Below are 23,348 nucleotides of genomic sequence, written 5' to 3'. Positions count from 1 at the left end.
CTGCCAGGTCCCTCCTGGCCCAGCACTGTCACCCTCTCCCAGCTCCCAGCTGGACTCTCTGTCACCATCCACAGAGGATGACCTGAACCCCCCCTTGTGCCTGTGGCACCAGGGCTGTGCCTCACCCCCTCCTCTCAATCCCACAATGAAAGGCTCCAGAAATGGAGATCGGCTCTGTCCAGGAATACTTCAAGAAGTACTTGAGTGAACTTGGTGAAAAAAAAAATATATTGGGAGTTCTAAAGGGAAAATGTTCAGATCTGTGCAGCTCCACCATTTATTGAACAGAAGGAGCTGAGTCCTTAAAACTGTTCCTTTTCTCTATAGCCCAGGCTTTTAAAAAATGGGGAATAAAAATATCTTTATTTCAGGGTTATCTGTGTGCTGCTTTGATTTACCCCCCTTCTTCCCAGCTGGACTTGACCAGACCCTTCTGAGCCCAAACCTGCAGAACGCTTCTAGGGAACACATCCAGCTTTCCTGGGAAATTTGCTGAAAGAATTTCATTATTCTAAACCTTGCCTTAGCCAGGCCCACAGCAGGAAAGAGTTTTTTTTTTTTTAATAGGAGCTTAGCAGGGGAAATGCATGGAAGAGCAGTGGCAAAGCCCAGCTTAAGGGCTTGTTTCACTGACCAGCTGGAGTTCTGCCTCAGCAGAGCTCAGGGTGTGCTGGAACCCACATTTCTCACTATTCTGGCCTGCTCTTTGCTGGCCTTGCATTTCCTGTCTCCTCTGGACTCGGTGGAACCCCTGTGGAACTGGTGTGAGATGATGGGAATTGAGGATTTTCACAGCTCCAGCCTTGGCCTTCCCAGCTCCTGGCTTGGGGGGTTTGGTTCCCACCTCGCCCTGGCACATCCCTGTGTTCCTCCCTCTCCACACCTGCCTTTTCAGAGAAGAAAAGTCTCTATTTTCTCAATAAGAACTCGACTCTTCCAGGGGTTTTCCAGTTCCTTTGTGCCCTTCAGAATCTTGGTGTTTTCCAGGAACATCAGGGAAGGGAAGAACTCTCAGCTGTAACAAAAGATTCCTATCTTGTGCTACTGTGGATCTCCCGGGAGACAAATTTCCATCTCCTGCCTCCCAGAAGCTGTCCCTGTCCCAGCTAACACTGGACACCCCCCGTGGCACCCCTGAGATCAGAATCACTGGGTTGGGTGGGAAGAGACCTTAAATCCCATCCCACCCCTGCCTTGGCAGGGATGCCTCCCACTGTCCCAGGCTGCTCCAAGCCCTTTCCAGCCTGGCCTTGGGCACTGCCAGGGATCCAGGGGCAGCTGCTCTGGGCAACATCAATCCAGGGGATGTGCACTTTGAGCACTGCAAAAATGTTGGTGGAGCAAAACCTTTCCCACTCGGAAAGCTGAGAGAGCGGGAGAGACTGGGAGCATCCCCAGAGCAGGAATTCCTCCACCAGCAACAGGCAGAGCAGGGATGATCCCCGTGGAACAGGGCTGGGGAGCTCGCTGCTGTGAGCCTCCTGCAGCTCCCTGCTGCCGGGCACATTCCACAGAGCGGGGAGAGCGAGGTGCTGGCCTCGCACAGAGCTGCGGAGTCACCGTGTCCCTGCGGCCACCCGTGTCACTGCCAGGCCTGCCAGCACCCGTGGGTGGCACCGGCTGCCCCAGAACCCCGGAATGGGACACGGCGGGAGCAGGGCTTTGCCTTTGGGAACAAAGAACGGAGCTGAGCAGCTCCAGGACTTGCTGCTGCCACAGCGGCTCCGAGGAGCACCAGGAGAGGCTGCAGGAGCGCAGCCCGTGGGCAGTGATGTGGTGGGAGGTGTCCCTGCCATGGCAGGGCTGGAACGAGGTGAGCTTTAAGCTCCCTCCCAACCCAACGCGTTCTGTGTCTCCCCGGCGGGCTCCCGGGATCGCTCCAGGTCACACACCTGGGCAGGGTGGGACAGGGTGGGACAGCCACGGGTGTGTCCTGCTCCGTGCCGCGGTGGGTGATGCTGCCGGGGGTGGAGGACAGCCAGGACAGCCTCAGCCCCTGCCGGGTGTTCCCTATGACCCCGCAGTTTTAGCCCGTGGCCTGTGACACCGCAGCCCGCGGGGGACACCGAGCTGTCCCCACCACTGCCCGCGCAGCTCCCGGGGGGCTGCGAGCCCCTTCCCGCACCTTGGCCCGGGTGAGGAAACGGCTCCCGCCGTGGGAAAGCAGCGGTGCGGCGGCCGGGGGCTGTCCGAGCGCGGCCCCGGGGCCGTGGCTGGGGGCCGGGGGATGCTCCGGGGATGCTCCGCTCGCGGGGCGCCCCGTCGGGACGGGGACGGGCGGCACCGCCTGCGCGCACCGCTGCGCATCACACCTGCCCGCACCCCGCATCCCCCGCACATCCCGCACGACATCCCCCGCTCCGCACCGCTCCGCACCGCCCCGCGGTGGGGGGGGGGGGGGGGGGGGCGCGGCCGCGTCCCGCCCCCCCCCGCACCGCCCCTGCGCCGCCGCGGAGCGCAGCGCGGGCGCGCAGCGGGACCGGACCCGCCCCGCCGCCGCCGCCGCCGCCGCCGCCGCTTTGTGTCTGGGCGCCGCCCGCGGAGGCGGAGCGGGCCCGGCCCTGGGCTCCGCGGCGCGGCGGGGCGGGCGGCGGGACAGCCGCGGGCAGCCCCCGGCGGCGCCCGCGCAGCCCCCGCACCGCGGCTCGGCCGCGCATGGACGCGCGCTCCCGCCTGCACCGTGAGTACGCGGGGCCGGGGCCGGGAGGGGCGCGCAGCCCCCGGGGATGCCCGGGCCGCCCCCGCCCCCGGGCGCGGGGAGGGAGCGCGGCGCGGCTCCGCCGAGGACAAAGGAGCGCGGGGAGCGCTCGGTGCGCGCAGCCCGGGCGCGCTCCGCGCCGCCGCCCCCGCGCAGCCCCCGCGGCGCGGTGACGGCTCGGGCGCGATTCCACAGAACCTGCCTGCGGCGGGGGTCGGGCTCGGCGCAGCTTCCTGGAAAATTCTGCGCCCTTCGCAGCGCCGGTGGAGGCGCGGGGAGGTGCGGAGGAGGCTCCCTCCCTCCCTCCATCCCTCCATCCCTCCCTCCATCCCTCCCTCCGCGCAGGGACATCGCCGCCTCCCGCGGTCCCGCGTGGCGCTGCCGCTGCGTCCCCCGGCCCTTTTTGTGTCCGGCCCGTTTGCCCGGCCCGGCCGCCCTGCTGAAGGCCGCCGGGTGCCCCAGCTGGGTGCCCGGGGTCTGGGGGCAGCGGGGCGATGGGCACCGGCTCCCCCCGCGCTGGGGGATCTGGGGGAGGCCGGGCAGGGGCCCGCGTGTCCCGGCCCCGTGTCCGTGTCGCTGCCGAGGGACGGCGTGTGCCGAGGGCACCGAGCCGGCTTTGCTCGTTTTCTCTGGGAGGCCGGGCCAGGGAGGGTCACGGACAGGAGAGAGCCCTGTTGAAAGTTCCTTGGGTTTTGGGAAACAGAAACGGTCCGATGGATATTTTTGCCGTGCCCCTCACTCCATCTAAATCCCTTCCTTTCGCTCCTGTCCATCCGTGATTTCCAGCTAAAAACTCCGGCCACGTGCCGTTGGTTGGTGCCTTTAACCTCAGGTGTTTGAGTGGGAATAATCCTTAGGAACAGCTGAAATCCAAAGCGTTTCCCTCCGCGCTCCACGAGCAGAGGAGTGACTTAATCCGGTGGGCTCTGCTGTTCCGCATCTGCTCGCTCAGCTCCTCACGGAGGAGGAGGAGGAGGGAGGGAGGGAGGGATGCTCGCCATGGCAACCTCGCGGCGCAGATTGCAGCCACTCCGGGGAAGTAGCAGGACTTGGGAAAGAAGCAGGAACAGCTGAGCTCGGAAGCGGCACGACCGGGGACGAACGGCGCCTCTCGGAAAGCGTGACCTGCTCTGGGGAGCGTTCCTGGCGCTCCCGGCCCGGAGCTGTGGGTGTGGAGGGGGAAGGGGCCTTCGGGGAGGTCACGGAGCTTCCTCTGCCTGCAGCCGCAGTGAGAGGAGGGCTCTTCATTCTCCAAACGCCGTTAATTGCTGTGATTATTCCGAAATCCAGCGGTTTTATCATCCCAGTGCCTTGCTGTGCCGTTTTACCTCGGTGTCCCCGTGAACTTTAACCTTGGCCTGTATTCCACCTGTAAAACTTTCCCTTGGATAAAGCAGCGGTTTTCATTTTTTAATTACCTCACAGAGGAGGAGCTTTGCTCTGTGCTTCTGTTGCACAGCTGATGTGAAATCCCTAAAAAAGGGGGGGGTTAGATTCCACTGATTTTAGCAGTTGCTGGAGTAACAAAACCATTCCTGGGTGCCTGGTGGATCTGAGGAGCTGCAGCTCGGGAGCAAACGCTGCAGAGAGCTGGGCTGGAATCCCTGGGAAGGTGCTGCCTGCCCAGCAGCAAATTCCCACTCCCTGCACCTGCAGGAATTCCTCAGTGCTTCCCACAACGCATTCAAAATTGGTTAAAGTTTAAAATCCCACAAAAAGGATTTTAAAAGGAAGCTTGGCCGCTGTCCCTGGAATATTTCAAGGCAGCAGCACCATTAGAGCCCCCAGAATTCAGATTAATCACCTCTGAGGTGTTTGCATCTGGACGAGGCTTTGCTGGGAGCGTTGATCCTAAAGCAGAGACTCCAGGGACCCCAAACACAGCAGGACATGGCAATCCATGCCAGGACAGGCTGGCGCTGTGTGGTGGCAGCCCCGGAGTCCCCCCAGAGCCCCGTGGCCACTGAGCCACCCCCGGCTCTGTCCCCTGGGCCAGCACCATCCCCTGGGGCTGCCGGGGCCTGGGCAAACCTGGGAGAGGCCTGGGATCGGGGATGGGAGACTGATGGACAGCAGGGCTTCAGAAATGGTGAATTTTATCCTCCTGGGCATTCAGGGAATTTCATCCCCCTGGAATTCAGCACACACCCCCTCCCCTGCCCGGCGGGGGAGCAGAGGCTCCATCCCCGGGGCTGCTCAGGGCCGTGCTCCAGGGCTGCCCATCCCGGCTGTCCCCGCCTGGGAACGGGCTGGGGACGTTCTGTCAGCAGGTGGAGGAGGAGCTGCTCCCCTGCAGGGTGTGGATCCATCGGGCCGATCATCGGCACCGGGAAGATCCGCTGGGACACAGCTGGGGGCGGGAAGCCACCCCCAGCACCCCGAGAGGCGTCCCAGGAACATCCAGGGCCACTTGAGAATCCCAATTAAGCATTTCGGTGGATGCGAGCCCAGCGCAGCCCGAGCTCCTCGAGGTGGTACCAAGCCCTATTTAAAGATTTCTAAGAGCCACGATGTGTCCTTGGTTTTCATCTCAGCTCCCTCTAATTTTAGCGTGGTTTCCGTAGGCTCTCATTTGCAGATTGCATCAAATCCTAGGACGAGGCTTGCAGAACTCGGGGCTGGGTTTTTTCTTCTTTTTTTTTTTTTTTTTTTTTTTTTTTTTTTTTTTTTTCCTCGGGAATGCAGCAATTTGTCGAGAGCAGAGAAATCCTCCGTGTTTGACTGGGCAGAGCCGCCCCTCCTGGTGTGAGCTGCGGAGAAGTTGGGGAAGGGAGGAAGGTGGAGGGATGAGGAGGGATGGCTGGAAGCAGCTGGGAATGAGGCTGGAGAGCCCTGACAGCCCCCGGGAGAAGCTGCTGCTGCCAGGGCTGGAGCCAAATGCAAAATTAGGGGAAGAAAGGAGCCTTAAATCCCCGCGCTCTGGGAAAGGGGGAGCAAATACCGTGTTAATGGATCAGGTTCTGGTGAATAAAGAAGAAAAGAAGCTGTAAGATCAGGAAGGCTCTTTTTTATTATAAGGAGGAGAACATTCCTCATCCTTTAGTTCCCTTGGATCCGGAGTGAATGACTTTAGAGCTACAGGAGTTTAAGCTCATCGGAGGAAAACGGTGCTTCTTTTTAATTTTTTTTTCTTTTTTTTTTTTTTTTTTTTCCCTTCTCGAATATTTTGCTGGGGAAAAGATTTGGAAATGAGAGTCGGAGCCAAGAGAATCTGTGGAGAGCAAATTTAACCTTTTCTAGGCTAGGAAGCAGTGGCCAGTGGGCAGAAATAATCAGAATTTGTCGGAGCCGGGTGAAGGAGAGCACAGAGTCGGTCCAGCCCCGGCGGTCGGGATGTAGGGAGCAGCGGTGGGACTGGGAGTGCCGAGCACATTCCCATGGCCGGGAATCCAGCGCTCGGCTCCGCGTCACGTGAATTGCCGGGCGCCGCTCCTGCTCCAGGCGTGCTGGAGATGTGAAGACGTCCTTGGGAGATCTCGGGTGCTCGGCAGCTCGGATTGACATAAAGCAGTCGGCCGAGGGATCCGCCGGGAATAAAATCCGGGATTGAGGAGCCTTTGGAGTGCCGCGGGAGCTCGGGAACCGTCCCCGTGGGACGGGGGGACAGCGGGGCAGGGAGAGCATCCCTCTGCTCCTGCCAGCGGAGCCTCGCCGGCGGCTCAGGCGCCCAGCCCGGCCCGGAGCTGCCCCGGAGCGCTGGATCCAGCGGGATTTAAAGCTCGGCTCTGGGGGATCGGCTGGGCCCTGGATTGTTCCACAGCACCGCTTCGCTGCGCGCTGCTCCCGCCGCTCGGACACTCCTGAGGGCAGCCCGCGAAGGAAGGGATGGCATGGCACGGGCACGGGCACGGGCACGGCGGCATTCCCGAATTCCCTCCGCGAGGAACGCGCCGAGGCAGCGGATTCACCCCTCCCCTGAGCTACGGCAGGAGCCGGGAGCGGGGCCGGCGCCGGCGCTTGGTGTCCCTGCTGCAGAACCCATCCCTGCTCTGCAGAGGTGCTGGGGACAGGCAGGGGGGGACACGGCTGGGGGGACACCTGGGGGGCTTCGGGGGACACACCCTGGTGGCTTTAGGGGGACAGACCCCGTGGAGCTCAGAGCTGCTGCCACGAGGGGACACGGCTGGGGGGGGGGGGGGACAGACCTTGGTGGCTTTAGGAGGGACAGTGATGGCTCTGGCAGGGGACAAAACCCTGCGGGGGTGGAGGAGGGGGACACGCCTTGGTGGCTCTGTGGGGACAGACAATGATGGCTTTGTGGGGGACAAACCCCTGCTGGGGGTTGAGGAGGTGCTGGCAGGAGGGGACAGAGCTCTGGGCAGGGGGACTTTGGTGGCTCTGGGAGAGACAAACCCCACTGGGGGTTGAGGAGCTGCTGTCCAGAAGGGGACACAGCTCTGGGGGGACACACCTTGGTGGCTTTGGGGGGGGACAAACCCTGCTGGGGGTTGAGGAGGTGCTGGCAGGAGGGGACACAGCCCTGGGTGGGGGGACTTTGGTGGCTCTGGGGGCCAAGGAGCTGAGCTGTGGCTGCCAGGAGCTCTGTCTCCAGCTCTTCCCAGGTCAAACCCCAGCAATCTCTGCTTCTCTTGCCTTTTTTTTTCCCAAATATATAAAAAATCAGCCCCATCCAGACACCTCCACAAGTTCTGCTTCCAGCAGCACCTTCCATCTTCCCTTCGCTGCTGCCCTTCCCAGTGCTGACCTTTGAAGAGTGTTTGGGGCAGAGTTTGGGACACGTTTGGGAGCTGGTTTTGGCCCTCTGCTCCTGCCAGAAGGACAGCCTGGACCAGAGGGACAGGTTGGGATGGTGGTGGAGCCATGCTGGGAATGGAGGGATGAGGCTGGGGAGGGGGCACTCCCTTCATAACCAGCATTAAAATCAGGACCTGGACTCTGATGGTCCTCCCAGCTGGGAATGTCCTGGTTCCATCCTCTGCAGGGCTTGGAATCTCGGTGCACTTTGATTTTGCCCCAGGTATTTGCTGTGTGTGCGGCGTGGAGGCAGCTCTGCCTGTTGTTCCAAGAAATATTCCTACATTTTCCAGCCTGAGCACTAAATTGGTGGCTTTCAGCAGTTCCCTAATTATGTGAGACATTTTTTGTACTTAACAAATGGTTCTGATTCCTGCCAGCACTTCAGCCTGGTGTTCCAGGCCCGTGGGTGTCGGGGAACAGAACATATTTCTGTGTCTGTGAATATGATCCCACACGTTGTCTTAAGTGGGAAAATGTTCACAGCCCTTATATGGAGAGGGATTTTTTTTTTTTTCCCCACCTCTAAATCCATCAGTGCTTTCTCCTGCAGTACTAACGCAGTTTGATCCTCCTGGTGCTCTCCAGGCTGGGTTAGGAACCAGAAATCCGCAATGGGCTTTCTTCTCTTCCTGGCAGGAGCGCGGCTCTGCCCTCAAAGCCTCCAGGAGCTGGGCCTGGAAGTGGGGAATGCTCTCCCCACCTGCAGAGCGGCCAGGTGAAGGCACCTGGGAGCAGCAGGAGCTGTTTCTCCTGGAATTTGTGCCTCCCTCCCTTATCCCGCCTGGGAGCTCCCACCCCCAGCCGTGCTGGTGGCATTGCTGCAGCCAGGAGTTGTGGGAAAGGCTGGGAATTGTAGGGAACGGCTGGGAATTGTAAGGAAAGCTGGGAATTGTAAGGAAAGCTGGGAATTGTAGGGAAAGGCTGGGAATTGTAGGAAAAGCTGGGAATTGTAGGGAAAAGCTGGGAATTGTAGGGAAAAGCTGGGAATTGTAGGGAAAGGCTGGGAATTGTAAGGAAAGGCTGGGAATTGTAGGGAAATGCTGGGAATTGTAGGGAAAGGCTGGGAATTGTAGGGAAAGGCTGGGAATTGTAGGAAAAGCTGGGAATTGTAGGGAAAACCTGGGAATTGTAGGGAAAGGCTGGGAATTGTAAGGAAAGGCTGGGAATTGTAGGGAAAGGCTGGGAATTGTAAGGAAAGCTGGGAATTGTAGGGAAAGGCTGGGAATTGTAGGGAAATGCTGGGAATTGTAGGGAAAGCTGGGAATTGTAGGGAAAGGCTGGGAATTGTAAGGAAAGGCTGGGAATTGTAGGGAAAGGCTGGGAATTGTAGGAAAAGCTGGGAATTGTAGGGAAAGCTGAGAATTGTAGGGAAAGGCTGGGAATTGTAGGAAAAGCTGGGAATTGTAAGGAAAGCTGGGAATTGTAGGGAAAGCTGAGAATTGTAGGGAAAGGCTGGGAATTGTAAGGAAAGCTGGGAATTGTAGGGAAAGGCTGGGAATTGTAGGGAAAGGCTGGGAATTGTAAGAAAAGCTGGGAATTGTAGGGAAAGGCTGGGAATTGTAGGGAAAAGCTGGGAATTGTAGGGAAAGGCTGGGAATTGTAGGAAAAGCTGGGAATTGTAGGGAAAGCTGAGAATTGTAGGGAAAGGCTGGGAATTGTAAGGAAAGCTGGGAATTGTAGGGAAAGGCTGGGAATTGTAGGAAAAGCTGGGAATTGTAGGGAAAGGCTGGGAATTGTAGGGAAAAGCTGGGAATTGTAAGGAAAGCTGGGAATTGTAGGGAAAAGCTGGGAATTGTAGGGAAAGGCTGGGAATTGTAGGGAAAGCTGGGAATTGTAGGGAAAAGCTGGGAATTGTAAGGAAAGCTGGGAATTGTAGGGAAAAGCTGGGAATTGTAGGAAAGGCTGGGAATTGTAGGGAAAAGCTGGGAATTGTAGGGAAAGGCTGGGAATTGTAGGGAAAGCTGGGAATTGTAGGGAAAGGCTGGGAATTGTAAGGAAAGCTGGGAATTGTAGGGAAAGGCTGGGAATTGTAGGAAAGGCTGGGAATTGTAGGGAAATGCTGGGAATTGTAGGGAAAGGCTGGGAATTGTAGGGAAAGGCTGGGAATTGTAAGAAAAGCTGGGAATTGTAGGGAAAGGCTGGGAATTGTAGGGAAAGCTGGGAATTGTAGGGAAAGCTGGGATGTGTCGCAGCAGAGTGACGGGACCCTGCTCCCCACTGCTGTGCCAGGGGGATTTGCCGTGTCACACAGGGAAATTCAGGGAGCACAGCAGGTCTGGGAGCACTTGGCATTGTCCCGAGGGAACGCTGGGGAGAGGCTGGGACAGGCTGCTGGAACAGAGCCTTGGGAGGAGCTCCTTGGGCTGACGGAGGGGTGGAATTGCCTTCCAACGGATTTTGCCCGGGAACATCCATGGCTGCCCAGGAGCATCACTCCCGAATCCTCTGGGGCTCCGTGGAGGAGCAGGAGTGGAGCGAGGCCTCCTCCGTGCTGGTTCCTGAGGGGAAGGGCAGGATGGCCAGGCTGGAGCGGCCGTGGCCACTCAGGGTGTGGATGGGACCAACCAGGGCTGGGCACAGGGGCAGGATCACCCCTGAGCTGCTGGGAATGCTCTTCCCAGTGCACCCCAGGATCCCACCAGGCACTGCTGGTCAGGGACAGCTCGTTGTCCCTCAGGATCCCACCAGGCACTGCTGGTCAGGGACAGCTCGTTGTCCCTCAGGATCCCACCAGGCACTGCTGGTCAGGGACAGCTCGTTGTCCCTCAGGATCCCACCGGGCACCACTGGCCAGGGACATTTTATTGTCCCTCAGGATCCCACTGGGCACTGCTGGTCAGGGACATTTTATTGTCCCTCAGGATCCCACCAGGCACTGCTGGCCAGGGACATTTTATTGTCCCTCAGGATCCCACCGGGCACTGCTGGCCAGGACAGCTCCTTGTCCCCAGGTCCTTGTCCAGGCACTCCTGCAGGATGTGCCATTTTGGGAATGAGGTTCTGCACGAGCCTTGAGCACCGGCTCAGTGAATGGACCTGTATTTGTAGGAATTTTTCTTGGGATCACAGGACAGGGTTTTCTGTGTTTGTGGATCCATGGCTGAAGGTGCTGCAGTGTTTTTCGCAGGATTATTTTTTTTTTTTTTCCGCAGCAAAGCCACTTCTCAGAGTTTCTGCAGAAATACCTGGGAAAGAGGCCACACTGAAAACTGGGAGCAGCATCAGCTTTCCAGCCTGGGCACAGAAAATCCTGAGAACACGGAATTCTGTGCATTTCCCAGGGCTGTCCTTATCTCCACCTGCCAGGAAAAGGCACTCTTTTAACGGGATGTCATTCTCACTCTGCTGGATGAACATTTCCAGTTGTGATGACAACCATGTGGGAACTTGGACAAGTGGAGAAGGGAGCTCCAGGCGCTGCCAGGCACAGGCCTTTCATCAGAGCTGCTATTTTGGGGGGGCTGGTTCAGCATCAGTAGGTGTGAGGCAAAGTGTCAGCCTGGATTTAATCCCTGCCCAAGACATCTTGGGTTGGGAGTGGTGACTTTGGATAAATCTCATCCCCAAGGTCACTCTGCGTCCATGGGGAGGGCTGGGAAAATCCAGCCACAAAGCAGCTGTCTGATTTGTTTCCTTCTTCAGTTTTTCTTTAATCCAACTGATTTTGGGGGAAATACAAACCAGGGCAGGAGTTGGGAGGCAGGAGAGTGGCATTCCAGGGAATTCTGGAGTCCCCTTCCCTGGAGGTGTCTGAGGAAGGGCTGGAGGTGACACTCAGTGCTCTGGGATTGGGCACAGCTGGGACTCGGTGACCTTGGAGGGCTTTTCCTCAGGAATTCTGGGATTCTGTTTCCCGGGATTTGCTGGAATCTCATCCATAGGGTTGGTGAAGGCAGGAGAACCTCATTGGTGTGAGCCCTCAGATTAACCTGGGGTTGGGCAAATGTGAATTCCTGCTGCTGGATTTGATCCTGCCTGGCCTCCTGAGCTCAGCATCCCTGTGGCTCCAGCCAGGAGCACAAAGAGTGCCTGAAACTGCGGGGTGGGACAAGCTTTTGGTGTCAGGGCACTTGTTGTCAGCTGTGAGCTGTGATTTCCAGTGGCCAGTTGTTTCCCAGGGCAGCTCGTCCCCACGTCCAAGCACATTTGCTTTTTACTCAGCCTAATTTAATTCCTCTCTGCCCAGGATTTTTGATGGGATGCAGCAGATCTGACTCTGAGCTATCCCCCAGCTTTTTCTTGCTCTCTGGAGCACCCAGAGGGTCAAATCCCATCCTCTGTGTCCTCATAATTTAACTGGAGGCAGGAGAGCTCCACGGGTGCATTCCTTGGGTCCCAGTGCAGGGCAGGAGGGCGCTGGACCTGTGGGAGCTCTTGGGTGAATCAGCTGCTCTGTTGAGAGACTCATCCATGTTCATCCTAAAAAAAGCTTCCCAAATTTCCTCTGGAGCAGCTACAACCCAGCTAATTAAAACAGGGATCAAAACGGGAGTTTGAAATGGAAGTGAAAATGAAATTAAGAGCAAATAAAGCAAATAAATATTGAAATAGAAATAAAACACAGAGCGGTGGCTGCTGCCACCATTTAACTGCAGATACAACATGAACGCTTCTTCTTAATTAAGGAGTGGAAAAAGCTAATTAGCAAACTGCATCATGGCATTGTTGTGGAGATGAGGGCTTTGTGATTAAAGTTGCTTTGAGGAAGCAGGCCAGGAAAGAAATCCAGGTTTCCTGGAAGATCTGTAATCATTTTGTAATTGATTTCCTGGAGCAGGATTCTTAATTTTATGGGATTTCAGCTGCTCGTGTGTTTGTGATTTATTTGTCAACAAGAGGAGCAAAAGCCAGGTTTGTCTGGAGCAGTTCTGAGAGCCCTGGGACAAGGCTGAGTGGGTGAAGTGCAGTGCATGGAAAGGAACTTGAGCTGTGGTTTATTCTGCACGGGTAAAGTGGGAATTTGGGATGGCATTAGAGGAGCTTCGGGGGCTGGAATTAAATGATCTTTCATAGAACCCCAGAATATGCTGAATTGGAAGGGACCCTCAGCATTTTTGAGCCCAACTCCTGTCCCTGTGCAGGACATCCCAAGTGGATGGATGGTCAGGGAATCCCAAAAAGGGGGAAAACACCCCAAAAAAATCTGTGGTATCCAACCCACAATCCTGTGACTCGGAACAGAAGTCCTGCAACGCATGCAAAAGTTTCAAAACCTTAATTTCAAACAAGTTCAGACAATTCCAGGGCGTGTGGAGAAGCTGGGAAGGAAAGGCACCCTTTCCCACAGGAACCCTTGGACAGGGCAGTGTCCCTAAGAGCCAGGAATGAGCTGGACCTGCCCTGGTTTGGAGCAGCCCCTCCAGGAGCCCACCCCACACCCCACACTCCCCTCAGGGTGACCCTGGAGCGAGCTGGGAGATGTTTGGTGGCCTCGGGGCAGGAGGGGACCTGTCCCCTGCAGGTGCTGTCCCTTTCCCCACTGCTTGGGAAGCAGATTGTTCCCAGTTCCCCGAGCCAGGCTCCCGCTGCTCGCGTTTGCAGCCTCATTTCACCTGGGACAGTGCCTGGAGCAGCCCCGTGGGATCCTGGAGCAGCAGAGCTGCGTGGATGAGATAATCAGCAGCTCCTGAAAGTGATTAAATAAAGGTGGCATCTCCAGGCAGCGTCCCGGGGTGGTTTTGCCAGGTTTTGATGGATTATTTGAGTGTTTTCAGGAGACTTTCCATACTGGGAGCAGCAGGCAGAGCATTAAATCCAGGAATCCCAGGGCCTGCTGAAGGTCAGCATTCCCTGTGCCAGGTGCAGGGCTGTGCATCCAGCACAAACATTGCAGTTTTTACATTCAGGGGTGGGGGGTTGTGCCTGTTCCTTCAGTTTGATTGATGCAGTGTTCTATGAAATAAATGGGGGGAGAAGTTGTGGCAGAGCACAAGCGCTGGGATTTCTCTGCCATGTGTTCCCCGTCCCCTGTGAAGCTGCACTGCTTCCTTTGGCCTTTTGCTAGAGCAGCTTTTCATGGAATCCCAGGGTGGTTTGGGTTGGAGGGGACCTTAAAGCTCATCCCATGCCACCCCTGCCATGGCAGGGACACCTCCATGTCCCAACCCGGCCTGGGGCACTGCCAGGGATCCACAGCTGCTCTGGGCACCCTGGGCCAGTGGGAGACCTTAAAATCCAGATTTTAAACTGAACATCAGCAGCAAAGTTCTCCAAGGACTCCTCTGACCATTTGCCCTCAGCTTGGTGGCTCCTGAGAGGACAAAAATTTGTCATCCTTTAGAAACACTGAGCTCTTAAAAACCGCATTCCTTTAGAGGTTGATGGTAATTAGGAGGGTTAATTAGCCGGGGTTTCCTGGCGGGTTATGGCAGCACAGGAAGGTGAATGTCCCAGCCTGATTGGAGCTGCATGCAAGGACCCTCGGCAGAGCGGAGGCAGAGCTGTCCCTGCCGTGGGTGGCGCTGGCAGGAGGTGACAGCTGCCACCTTGCCCACGCTGTGCGGCTCCCGTCCCTTCCCCGAGCTCCTCCTGCAGCAGGAGGAGCCTGGAATTTGTGGGAAGCCCCGGAGGCTTTGCCAGGGACTGGTTCAGGGGTTTAAAGGCTGTGTTGGAGCAGCAGCTCAGCAGCTCTCCAGCCTGATCCCAGCTCAATTCCACCCCAGCCTAGGTGAATTCATACCTGCCCACCCTATCCTTGATCCCAGCTCAATCCCACCCCAGCCTGGGCTGCCATTCCTGCCCAGATCAGCCTGATCCCAGCTCAATTCCACCCCGGCCTAGGTGAATTCCTTCCTGCCTGCCCCAGCCTCAGAGCAGCACTCACCACCATTCCAAAGCTCATCTGAAGCCCTCGCATCAACCAGAGTTTATTTCAAGTCTGGGAGTGCAAGCACTGAATATTTTAGATATTTTAGGAACTGGAGGCTGCGCGCTTCGGCAGCCGGGGTTTGGGTTTGGGGTTTGGTGGGGACTGGTTTGGGTATTTTGGTGGGGTTTTTTTTGGTTGGTTTTTTTTTTTTTTTTGTTTGTTTATTTTATTTTATTTTTTCCTTTCCAGTTTGGTCAGAATGACCTTTGTTTGTTGGGAGCTGAACAAGTGTCTGTGCTTGATGGCTGGGTGAGGGTTTTCTTACCCTGTGAAGGGGATGATGCTGCAGGGGGAGGATTAAACCCAAGGCTGGTTGTTTTACGTATCCTGAGACTTTGCTCCTAAAATGGAGCTTGTACTTCCCACCCTTAGCCTGGAGAAAAGGAGGAATTTCTCCATGGAAAAGGTGGCCAGGCCTTGGAGCTGCCTGGGGAAGTGGTGGAGTGCCCATTCCTGGAGGGATTTCACAGCACCAGTGGAATAAAGGTCCCTGTCCATCCTCCACACTGGATTTGGGATGAGCTCCAGCGTTTGGTGATGTAAGAATTCCAGCAATTGCAGAAAAAGCTCTCAGGCACTCTGTCCCTGAAAGGCTTTGTTCCTTGTGATGGTTTCCAACATTGCTTCCAGTTTCACAGGTTTTAAAAATACCCTTCCCAGGTTTGGTAGGAGGAAGTTTTCCTGCAGGAAAAGCGAAATCGCCATAAAAGGCTTGTTATTAAATCTTACGAGCTCAGTGTTTTTAATTTAACTTGTTACATCACAGGAGTGTGAATTCATTAAACTTCCTATTCTTATATGTGGGATCTATTTTAGCTGATGAATCTCTAAGAAAAAGGTTGGAGATGCGTCAGCAGCTCCTGTGGCTCTCTGGGAGGAAAATATATGGGATTAAAAAGGACTGTAAGGAAGGGAGGGGAGCAGTGAGTGTGTCCCTCATCCTGCTGGATGAAGAGGAGGGATCAGACCCTGATCAGAGCCTGGGGGGACAGTCTGGAATGTTCTCACCTCCCTTTCCACTCCCTGGATGTGCTGGGCTTGATGAGGAGCCCCCGCCCAGCTCCTGGTGACAGCAGCTGGTGGCAGCCAGGCTGCCTGTCCTGTGTCCCTGCCCTGTGGGCGTGTGTTCTTCTGCCAGCATCTCACATTCCAGCCTCTCCTGCAGCTTTACTGGGAACAAGTTCACTTTGCAAGAGCTGGGCTGTGCAACATGGGGCTTTGATGGGTTTTATGCCAGCGCAGGAGAACGTTGCTGTGGGGCTGGCGCTTCCAAGTGGGCTCTGGTAAATCCCCTGTCCCCTTCCCAGGGGACGTGGCACTGCTGGGACAGGGCCAGCTCTGGGGGTGCCCTTTGCTTTTTGTTCTGTTTTTATTCCACGTGTTGGAACAGCCCAGGCAGATATTGCTTCCTGCTGTCCCAAATCCCTCTGCAGCTCAGCATTCCCAAGGGCAGCTGGGGCTCCTCCCTTTGGCTTTCCCTGAGGGCTTGAACTTAAATTTAAACTTTGTTTGGGTTGGGAGGGACCTCAAAGCCCACCCAGTGCCACCCCTGCCATGGCAGGGACACCTCCCCCTGTCCCAGGCTGCTCCAGCCCCAGTGTCCAGCCTGGCCTTGGGCATTCCAGGGATCCAGGGGCAGCCCCAGCTGCTCTGGGAATTCCATCCCAGTCCCACATCACCCTCACAAGGAGGAATTCCTTCCCAATATCCCATCCATCCCTTCCCTTGGGCAGTGGGAAGCCACTCTCTGTGTCCTGTCCCTGATTTTAAATCACTTTATATCACTTCTAAGTCACTCTGGGGGAGAGCTGAAGTGTCCAAAGGCTCGGAGCTGTTCCCTGGATGATCCCGCTCTGGCTGTGGAGATTCCCACTCACAATTTGGCTTCTCCCCTAAACCCTTCCTGTGGGAACCCCAGGGTGCAGCGCCCCGACTGCAGCACCCCGAGCTCCCCGTGCAGCTGGAAATGCATTTCTGGGCTCCCTCATCCCACTGATCCCAGCAGCAGGAATGCTGAGGCCGGCCTGGCGCTGCAGGGTGAGAGGCACACGTGGACTGGCATTAATTTTATTAAGCTGCTGTAATTCTCCCTAAATGATGTTGTGTGCTGCTGGCTGCGTTGCACTGTGCAGGATCAGTGTCAGGCTGCCAGGCCCGTGACTATTCCCCTGATCCCATTTTCTCCTGTAATTCCCTGCATCAGCTGCCTGCTCCCTCCTAATTCCCTTTGCCAAGGAAGAGCAGTTTGTCACAAAAAAAAAAGTGTTATTTTATAGTTTAGTCCTTGTCTCAGAACACAAAGGCTCCAGGGAGTTACAGACACAATCCCAACGATTTTTGGAGAGGAAGCACCATGGAAAGCAGGAATCTGAAGGGAACATTGGCCTGGACTAGTTCTTGCTGAAATAAACCCCCAGAAATTCCCAGAAATTCTCATTAATCCAGTGTTAGAACCATCACGGAGGCATCAATATATTCACTGCTCCAATAAGTGATCAGTTAATCTTATTTCTAGATTTCTTCCCCAAATCCTGGCAGTGATCAGCAGGGCACCCCTTTGGCCTGAGCTCTCCCAGATCCTGTTTGGGAAGCAGGGAAATTCCTGCAAAACGTGGCAAACTGCTCTTACCTGGTGTGTAATCCCAGCCAGGGTGGCTTTTGTGTGCTGGAAACCACTGCAGGCCACCCCCTGCTTTTCCAGGGATGATTTAACACTCCATCAATCAGGACACACACCCGAGCAGTAAAAAGGGACAATATCTCAAGGTGCCGTGGAGAAAAGTAACATTAGTTACAAATTTAGGCAGTCAGTGTCACCCTGTTTGCTCATTTACAAGAGGAATAATTCACCCAAACTCGGCAGTGAGGAGAGGGAGCTGCCATCTGAGGCCGGGGATTTTTGGCAGTTTAGTTGTCAGGAAAACACTGCTGGAAAATACAATTTTTTGGACTCTCAGCACCTGTGGAATAAGGTGAATTTTGGGGCTGATGGAGCACCTTGCACCGGGGGAACTCACCCTTCCCCAGCTGCTGCTGGCTCTTCCTTATCTCCGGAGCCAGATCTGCAGAATAAGGAAATCTATTTTAAGAGAGGCAGAGAAATCCCCAGTGCTGCTCGGGGACTCTGGAAAAGTCTCCCTGTGGACGTGGACTGTGCTGAGGTGCTCCTGAGACACCGGGACAGGATTTGCTGCCTTTCCTCAGAAGTCTGGAGAAAATCTGAAGGAAAACGATGTAAAGCTGCAGCCCGGGGTTAATTTAACTCGATTTCTGTCACTCCTGGCCAGGAACACCTCTCAGGCAGTTGGAGGGGCAGGGCAGAAACCCCTGGGAATTCCAAGCTGTCCCTTGCTGATCCCCTGGGAGGTGCCTTTGGAGGAGCAGGGGCTGGGAGTTTGTTCAGCTCCGTGGCCAGGGCTGGTTCTGGGGGCATTTTGGTGCTCCGAGAGCCTCGTGGTGCTGAGGGCAGCAGGACCCGGCTCAAACCACAGAGCAGTTTGCAAATTAAGGGCTGTGCTCGGAATGGAACCTCGGGGAAGCTCCAGGGGAAGGGACATGTGGTCGTTTTACCTTTGCATTTGTGACTGCACAGCTGAGAGCCAGGAGAGAGGGAGAGGCTCCAGCTCAGGCTCACAGGAGAGAAGTGAGTCCCTTCCACTGAAACCAGGCTGATTGCTGGGATTTCTTGGGGTAAAGGAGAGGGGAGATTCCTCCAGGAAGCAAAGCAAGAGGGAAAAGAAAGGCTTATTTATTTATTCCTTTGCCCGAAGAGGAGCCAATCCTGGAGTAAGGGCTGGACCCCTTATTTCCAAACCCTCAGTGGAGATAATTGGATAACTAAAGAGAAATATTGTGGTTAAATTCAACGCAAATTTGTCCGGTTTATTTTAATCTTTTTAGGCTTGGGTTCAAGTTTTGCTGTTCAGCTGTGCTTTAATAATAAAGGTTATTCCAGCTGACCGTGCAACCTGAGCTTGGGGTGGGATCCTGAGGGATCAGCTCGGTCTGGGATCCTCAGGTGCTGCCTTTGTGCTGGGCACTGAGGTGTGAGAGGAGCTGAGAACTGGCAAATCCCTCTTGGATGGCCTCTGGCAGAAGGCCCAGCTGGGGAGGGCTGCAAAAGGCAAACCTTTGACATCTCTGTTTTAAACCATGGAATTCCCAGCTCTTCTGAAACTCACCTTTATTTGCTGTCGTTTCTGCCGCTGTGTTACTGATTTTGAAACACTCGGGGAGTCGCAACCCTTTGGATTTCCTTAATGAAGCCCTGGGGGTTATTTGTTGCACAGGGATTTGAGAGTGGTGGATCCGGGGGAACAGCAGGAGGAAAGGGAATTGCACAGGACTGACACGGGTCAGGGGTTGTGTCTCCACGAGGAGCTCAGCTGGGAGTGCCACAGCCTCCTTTTCCTGTGCTCTGTACCCACCTGCTGCTGGCAGGGGGACGGGTGATCCTCACACCTGTAACTCCTGCCTGGGAGTGCTCCCCAAAGCCGGGAATCACGGAGTCACTGGGATGGAAAAACCCTCTGAGCCCATCGAGCCCCCGCGTCCCCAAGTGCCACATCCACAGGGATTTAAATCCCTGCAGGAATGGGGACTCCACCCCTGCCCCGGGCAGCTGTGCCAAGGCCTGTGCCCGTTCCATGAGGGAATTCCTCCTGCTGTCCTGCCTGACCCTCCCCTGGCACAGCTCGAGGCCGTTCCCTTCTGTCCCGTCCCTTTTTCCTTGGGAAGGGAGCAGCAGGAGCTCCCAGGTGAGCCCAGAGTGACCAAATCTGTGTTTAAGGATGTGCTGCGGGAGGGAACCCCCTCTCAGGAGAGCCTGGGGAGCAGCAGGATGGCTCCCGTGGGAGCTGGCATTCCCAAAATGCCCAGTGGCAGCTGTGCTGGGTGGGATGCAGGCAGAGCTCTCTGCGTGGCCTCGGAGGGAAGCTGGGATGAGCTCCTTCCATGGAATCCTGGTTCTTGGAGTGACTGAGGCCAGCCAGCCCCAGTCTGGTCAGCCATCCCTTCCTCCATCTCCATTTCATTCCCTGTCCTCCTTTCCAAACCAGGGACATCCCTCAGACACCCCTGAGTGTCCTGTGTTGCTGTGGAGGGACAGGACACCCCAAGCTCTGCTGGGAGAGCAAAGCAATTCCCCTCTTGGATCTGACCCAAAAATCCCAGGCAGCGCCTTGTGCTGTGCGTAAGGAGAACCTTGGGAGGTGGGAGTGAAATCCCTTGTGAGAGGAACACGTGCACATCCCAACCTTGGAACATTTCCAGTTCCAGAGAGCTCGGAACCAGTCCTGTAATGGAAACAAAGCAGGATTTTAGCGTTTGACCTGGAGCTCCATCTTTTCTTTCCTGGCTGGGAAAGGGAAAGTTGTGTTGGGTTCTCTTTGTTGGGGAAAATTGGTCAGTGACAAAGAAATCGGGATTTGTTTGGGATGGAGGGAGAAGGGAGAAGGCGAGGAAGGAATTCCATTATTCCAAGGCAGGAATTCCATTATTCTGAGGAAAGAATTCCATTTTTCCCTGTGTAGGAGCTGAATGGAGCGGCAGGCAGGAGTAGCCCTGGGCACTGAGTGATGTTTTGCATCTCTGAGTAAAAATGGGTTTGGCAGGGTTGATACAATTCCAGTCATTCCCTCCAAAATCTGGAGTCCCCCTGGAATTCTCTGCTGGAAGTGCCGGGGATGGACAGGGCCCCAGGGACAGGGTGGGATTGCTGGGCTCTGGGCAGGCCAGGAGTTGCTTCCCTGATCCTTGTGGGTGCCTTCCCACCACCCTGTGCTTCTCTGACTTGTTCCCAAGTGGAATTGACCCCTCTGGAATCCCACTCCTGGAAAAGCTCCCTGGGAGGATCCAGCCTGGATGAGAGGCAGCCAGGCCTCACAGGGAGCTGGGGCTGCCTCATCCCAAAAATAAAAAAAAAAATCAAATTCCTCCTGGTATCCCTAAATGAAATCCCCCCTGGTATCCCTAAAATCAAATCCCTCCTGGTATCCCTAAAATCAAATTCCTCCTGGTATCCCTAAATGAAATCCCTCCTGGTATCCCTAAAATCAAATCTGTCCTGATATCCCTAAAATCAAATCCCTCCTGGTATCCCTAAATGAAATCAAATCTCTCCTGGTATCCCTAAAATCAAATTCCTCCTGGTATCCCTAAAATTAAATCTCTCCTGGTCTCCCTAAAATCAAATTCCTCCTGGTATCCCTAAAATCAAATCTGTCCTGGTATCCCTAAATGAAATCCCCCCTGGTATCCCTAAAATCAAATCCCTCCTGGTATCCCTAAAATCAAGTTCCTCCTGGTATCCCTAAATCAAATCCCTCCTGGTCTCCCTAAATGAAATCAAATTCCTCCTGGTATCCCTAAATGAAATCAAATTCCTCCTGGTATCCCTAAAATCAAATCTCTCCTGGTATCATTCCTCCTGGTATCCCTAAATGAAATCAAATCCCTCCTGGTATCCCTAAATGAAATCCCCCCTGGTATCCCTAAAATCAAATTCCCCCTGGTATCCCTAAAATCAAATCTCTCCTGGTATCCCTAAAATCAAATCTCTCCTGATATCCCTAAATGAAATCAAATCCCTCCTGGTATCCCTAAAATCAAATCCCTCCTGGTATCCCTAAATGAAATCAAATCTCTCCTGGTATCCCTAAAATCAAATCCCCCCTGGTATCCCTAAATGAAATCCCTCCTGGTATCCCTAAATCAAATCCCCCCTGGTATCCCTAAAATCAAATCCCCCCTGGTTTCCCTCAGATCCAGCCCTCCCGGTGCCAGGGGGCCCTGCCATCCATTTTTAATGGAATTTCAGGGGATGACAGGGAAAGTGCATCTGGAACTGGCCTGGTGTTTCTCACATGGAAATATCCCTGGGTGCTGGAACAGCCACAGGGTGGTGAATTTATATCCCAGAAAATTCCCAGCATTTCTGTCGCTGCAAATCACTAACGTGGAAGGAGATGGGGGGAAAAAAAATCCAGCAGTTTTTGGGACAAATTTCTTTCCCTGCATTTTGTAGGATATAAATCTCCTTTGTGACAAGAGAGCTGTTATCACCAGGGGCTAAAAACCCACCAAATAAAGCAATTAAAAGGTTCATTCTGCTCCTAAAAAAGAGCTCCTATCCTTCCCATTACTGTCATTCCGAGTTAAGTATGGAGGATGCACAGGAAAGAAATTTCAGACCTTTAAAATAACATTTTTACTATGAAAATGAATATAAAATTATCAAATTTATATTTTAAAATATATTTATTTAAAATATATCCCCTTTCAATTCTGAAGGGGCTCAGTTACATAAAATATTTTCCCAATGTTTCTTTAGTTAAAAGGTGAATTTAAGAAAATATTTATAAATCAACAGCTGTAATTATGTAATGTGCATTTATATAAATATAAACAGACATTTATAAATGTCTCATGTACAAATAGATAAATACATACATTTATTAATACAAATACGGACATGTAAATACATAAATACCCAAACCACACAGAAATTTAAATATGTAAACAACCAAATATAGCTTAATATACCAAACCCAGGGCTATTTCCATATGCAAACACACGAACATAAATAAATATAGAAAATATAAATAGAGACATTTCAGGATGGAAACAAACCATGATAAATGCAGGTATTTGGCTCAGATTCTGCAGTCTGCTTCCTCGTTAAGCACTTCCCAGTTTTGGGCAGGACCCCGGGACATGGATGGCATTCCAGAAGGGATCTGTCCTGTGGGATTGCCTCTGGTGTGAGGAAGGTGAAAAGTCCTTCAGCTCCCCCTGGAAGTGTGGAAGGAGCGGAACTGGGCGGTCTTTAAGGTCCTTCCCAAAGCAAACCAGTCTGGGATTCTGGGATCCCTTTTCTTGGGGAATTTAGAGGTAGGAGGGAGGCGCTGGGAAGGGAACGAGGAATGCTGGGGGTGTCAGACTCTGCAGCCCCTGCTGCCGAGGGGGGCGGCTTGAAGGGAGGATCCACAAGGAAAATGTTCAACCTGAACAGAAAGAAAGTGGAATCGTCACAGAATCCTGGGATGGTTTGGGCTGGGAGGGACCTCAAATCCCACCCAGTGCCACCCCTGCCATGGCAGGGACACCTCCCACTGTCCCAGGCTGCTCCAAACCCATCCAGCCTGGCCTTGGGCACTGCCAGGGATCCAGGGGCAGCCACAGCTGCTCTGGGAATTCCATCCCAACCCCTCATCACCGTCCCAGGTGATGTGAGGTGAGGCGATGTGAGGTGAGGTGCTATTCCTTCCCAACCTCCCATCCATCCCTGCCCTCTGGCAGTGGGAGCCATTCCCTGTGTCCTGTCACTGGGGCAAATGAAATTCTCTGTTCCCTGGCACTTTCTCAGAATCCAGGTGGGTGTGAGGGTGAATCCACTCACCCCACGCGAGGGGAGCCTGGCATTCCTGGAGAGTCCCAGGGGAGCTGTCCCTGAGGGTCCCTGAGGTCCCACATTCCCAGCTCCCTGTGTCCCATGCCATTCCCAGCACCCACAGCCCGGCAGGGGACACAGGGAGCTGGGAATGTGGGCAAGGCACGAGTCCTTTCCTGTGGAATTCATGGGAATGGGGCAGGAAAGCAGCCTGGCTCCAAATGCCACGTGCATACACAAACAGGCAATGAACATGCACGGCTTTCACCGGGGCTCCAGCAGCAGGAGCTGGGCACGGAGGGTATCCTGGATGTTGGATGAAGTGCTTCCCTTGGGGTTAACAGCTGGAGCTGGGCCTGGGGGGGTTAGGCTGGATTTTGGGACAGGTTCTTCCCCCAGAGGTGCTGGCACTGCCCAGATCCCCAGGGAATGGGCACGGCCCCGAGGCTGCCGGAGCTCCAGGAGGGTTTGGATGCTGCCAGGGGTGCCCAGGGTGGGATTTGGGGATTGTCCTGTGCAGGGCCAGGATCTAGACTCCATGATCCCTGTGAGTCCCTCCCAGCCCAGGATGTTCCATGATTCTGTGATCTGTGCATGCCAGGAATGGGACTCAGCATCCCGAGAGCCCCAGGTG

At 54.8% G+C, this 23,348-nt stretch overlaps 1 protein-coding gene across 4 annotated transcripts in view; it reads left to right on the top strand.

The window, feature by feature from the left end:
• Positions 1-2,612: 2,612 nt before the first annotated feature.
• LRRC7 (leucine rich repeat containing 7) overlaps positions 2,613-23,348 on the top strand; it is a 105,291-nt gene continuing 84,555 nt past the window's right edge. For all 4 annotated transcript variants that reach the window (XM_053985276.1, XM_053985274.1, XM_053985277.1 and 1 more), the window contains exon 1: positions 2,613-2,680. In XM_053985276.1, coding sequence (XP_053841251.1) covers positions 2,656-2,680 — 25 coding nt within the window. In that variant the 5' untranslated portion in view covers positions 2,613-2,655. The remainder of the gene's footprint in view (positions 2,681-23,348) is intronic.

This window comes from Vidua macroura, chromosome 9, assembly GCF_024509145.1.
Source record: "Vidua macroura isolate BioBank_ID:100142 chromosome 9, ASM2450914v1, whole genome shotgun sequence".
Taxonomy (NCBI): Eukaryota; Metazoa; Chordata; class Aves; order Passeriformes; family Viduidae; genus Vidua; species Vidua macroura.
This window is presented reverse-complemented; position numbering and strand designations above follow the sequence as displayed.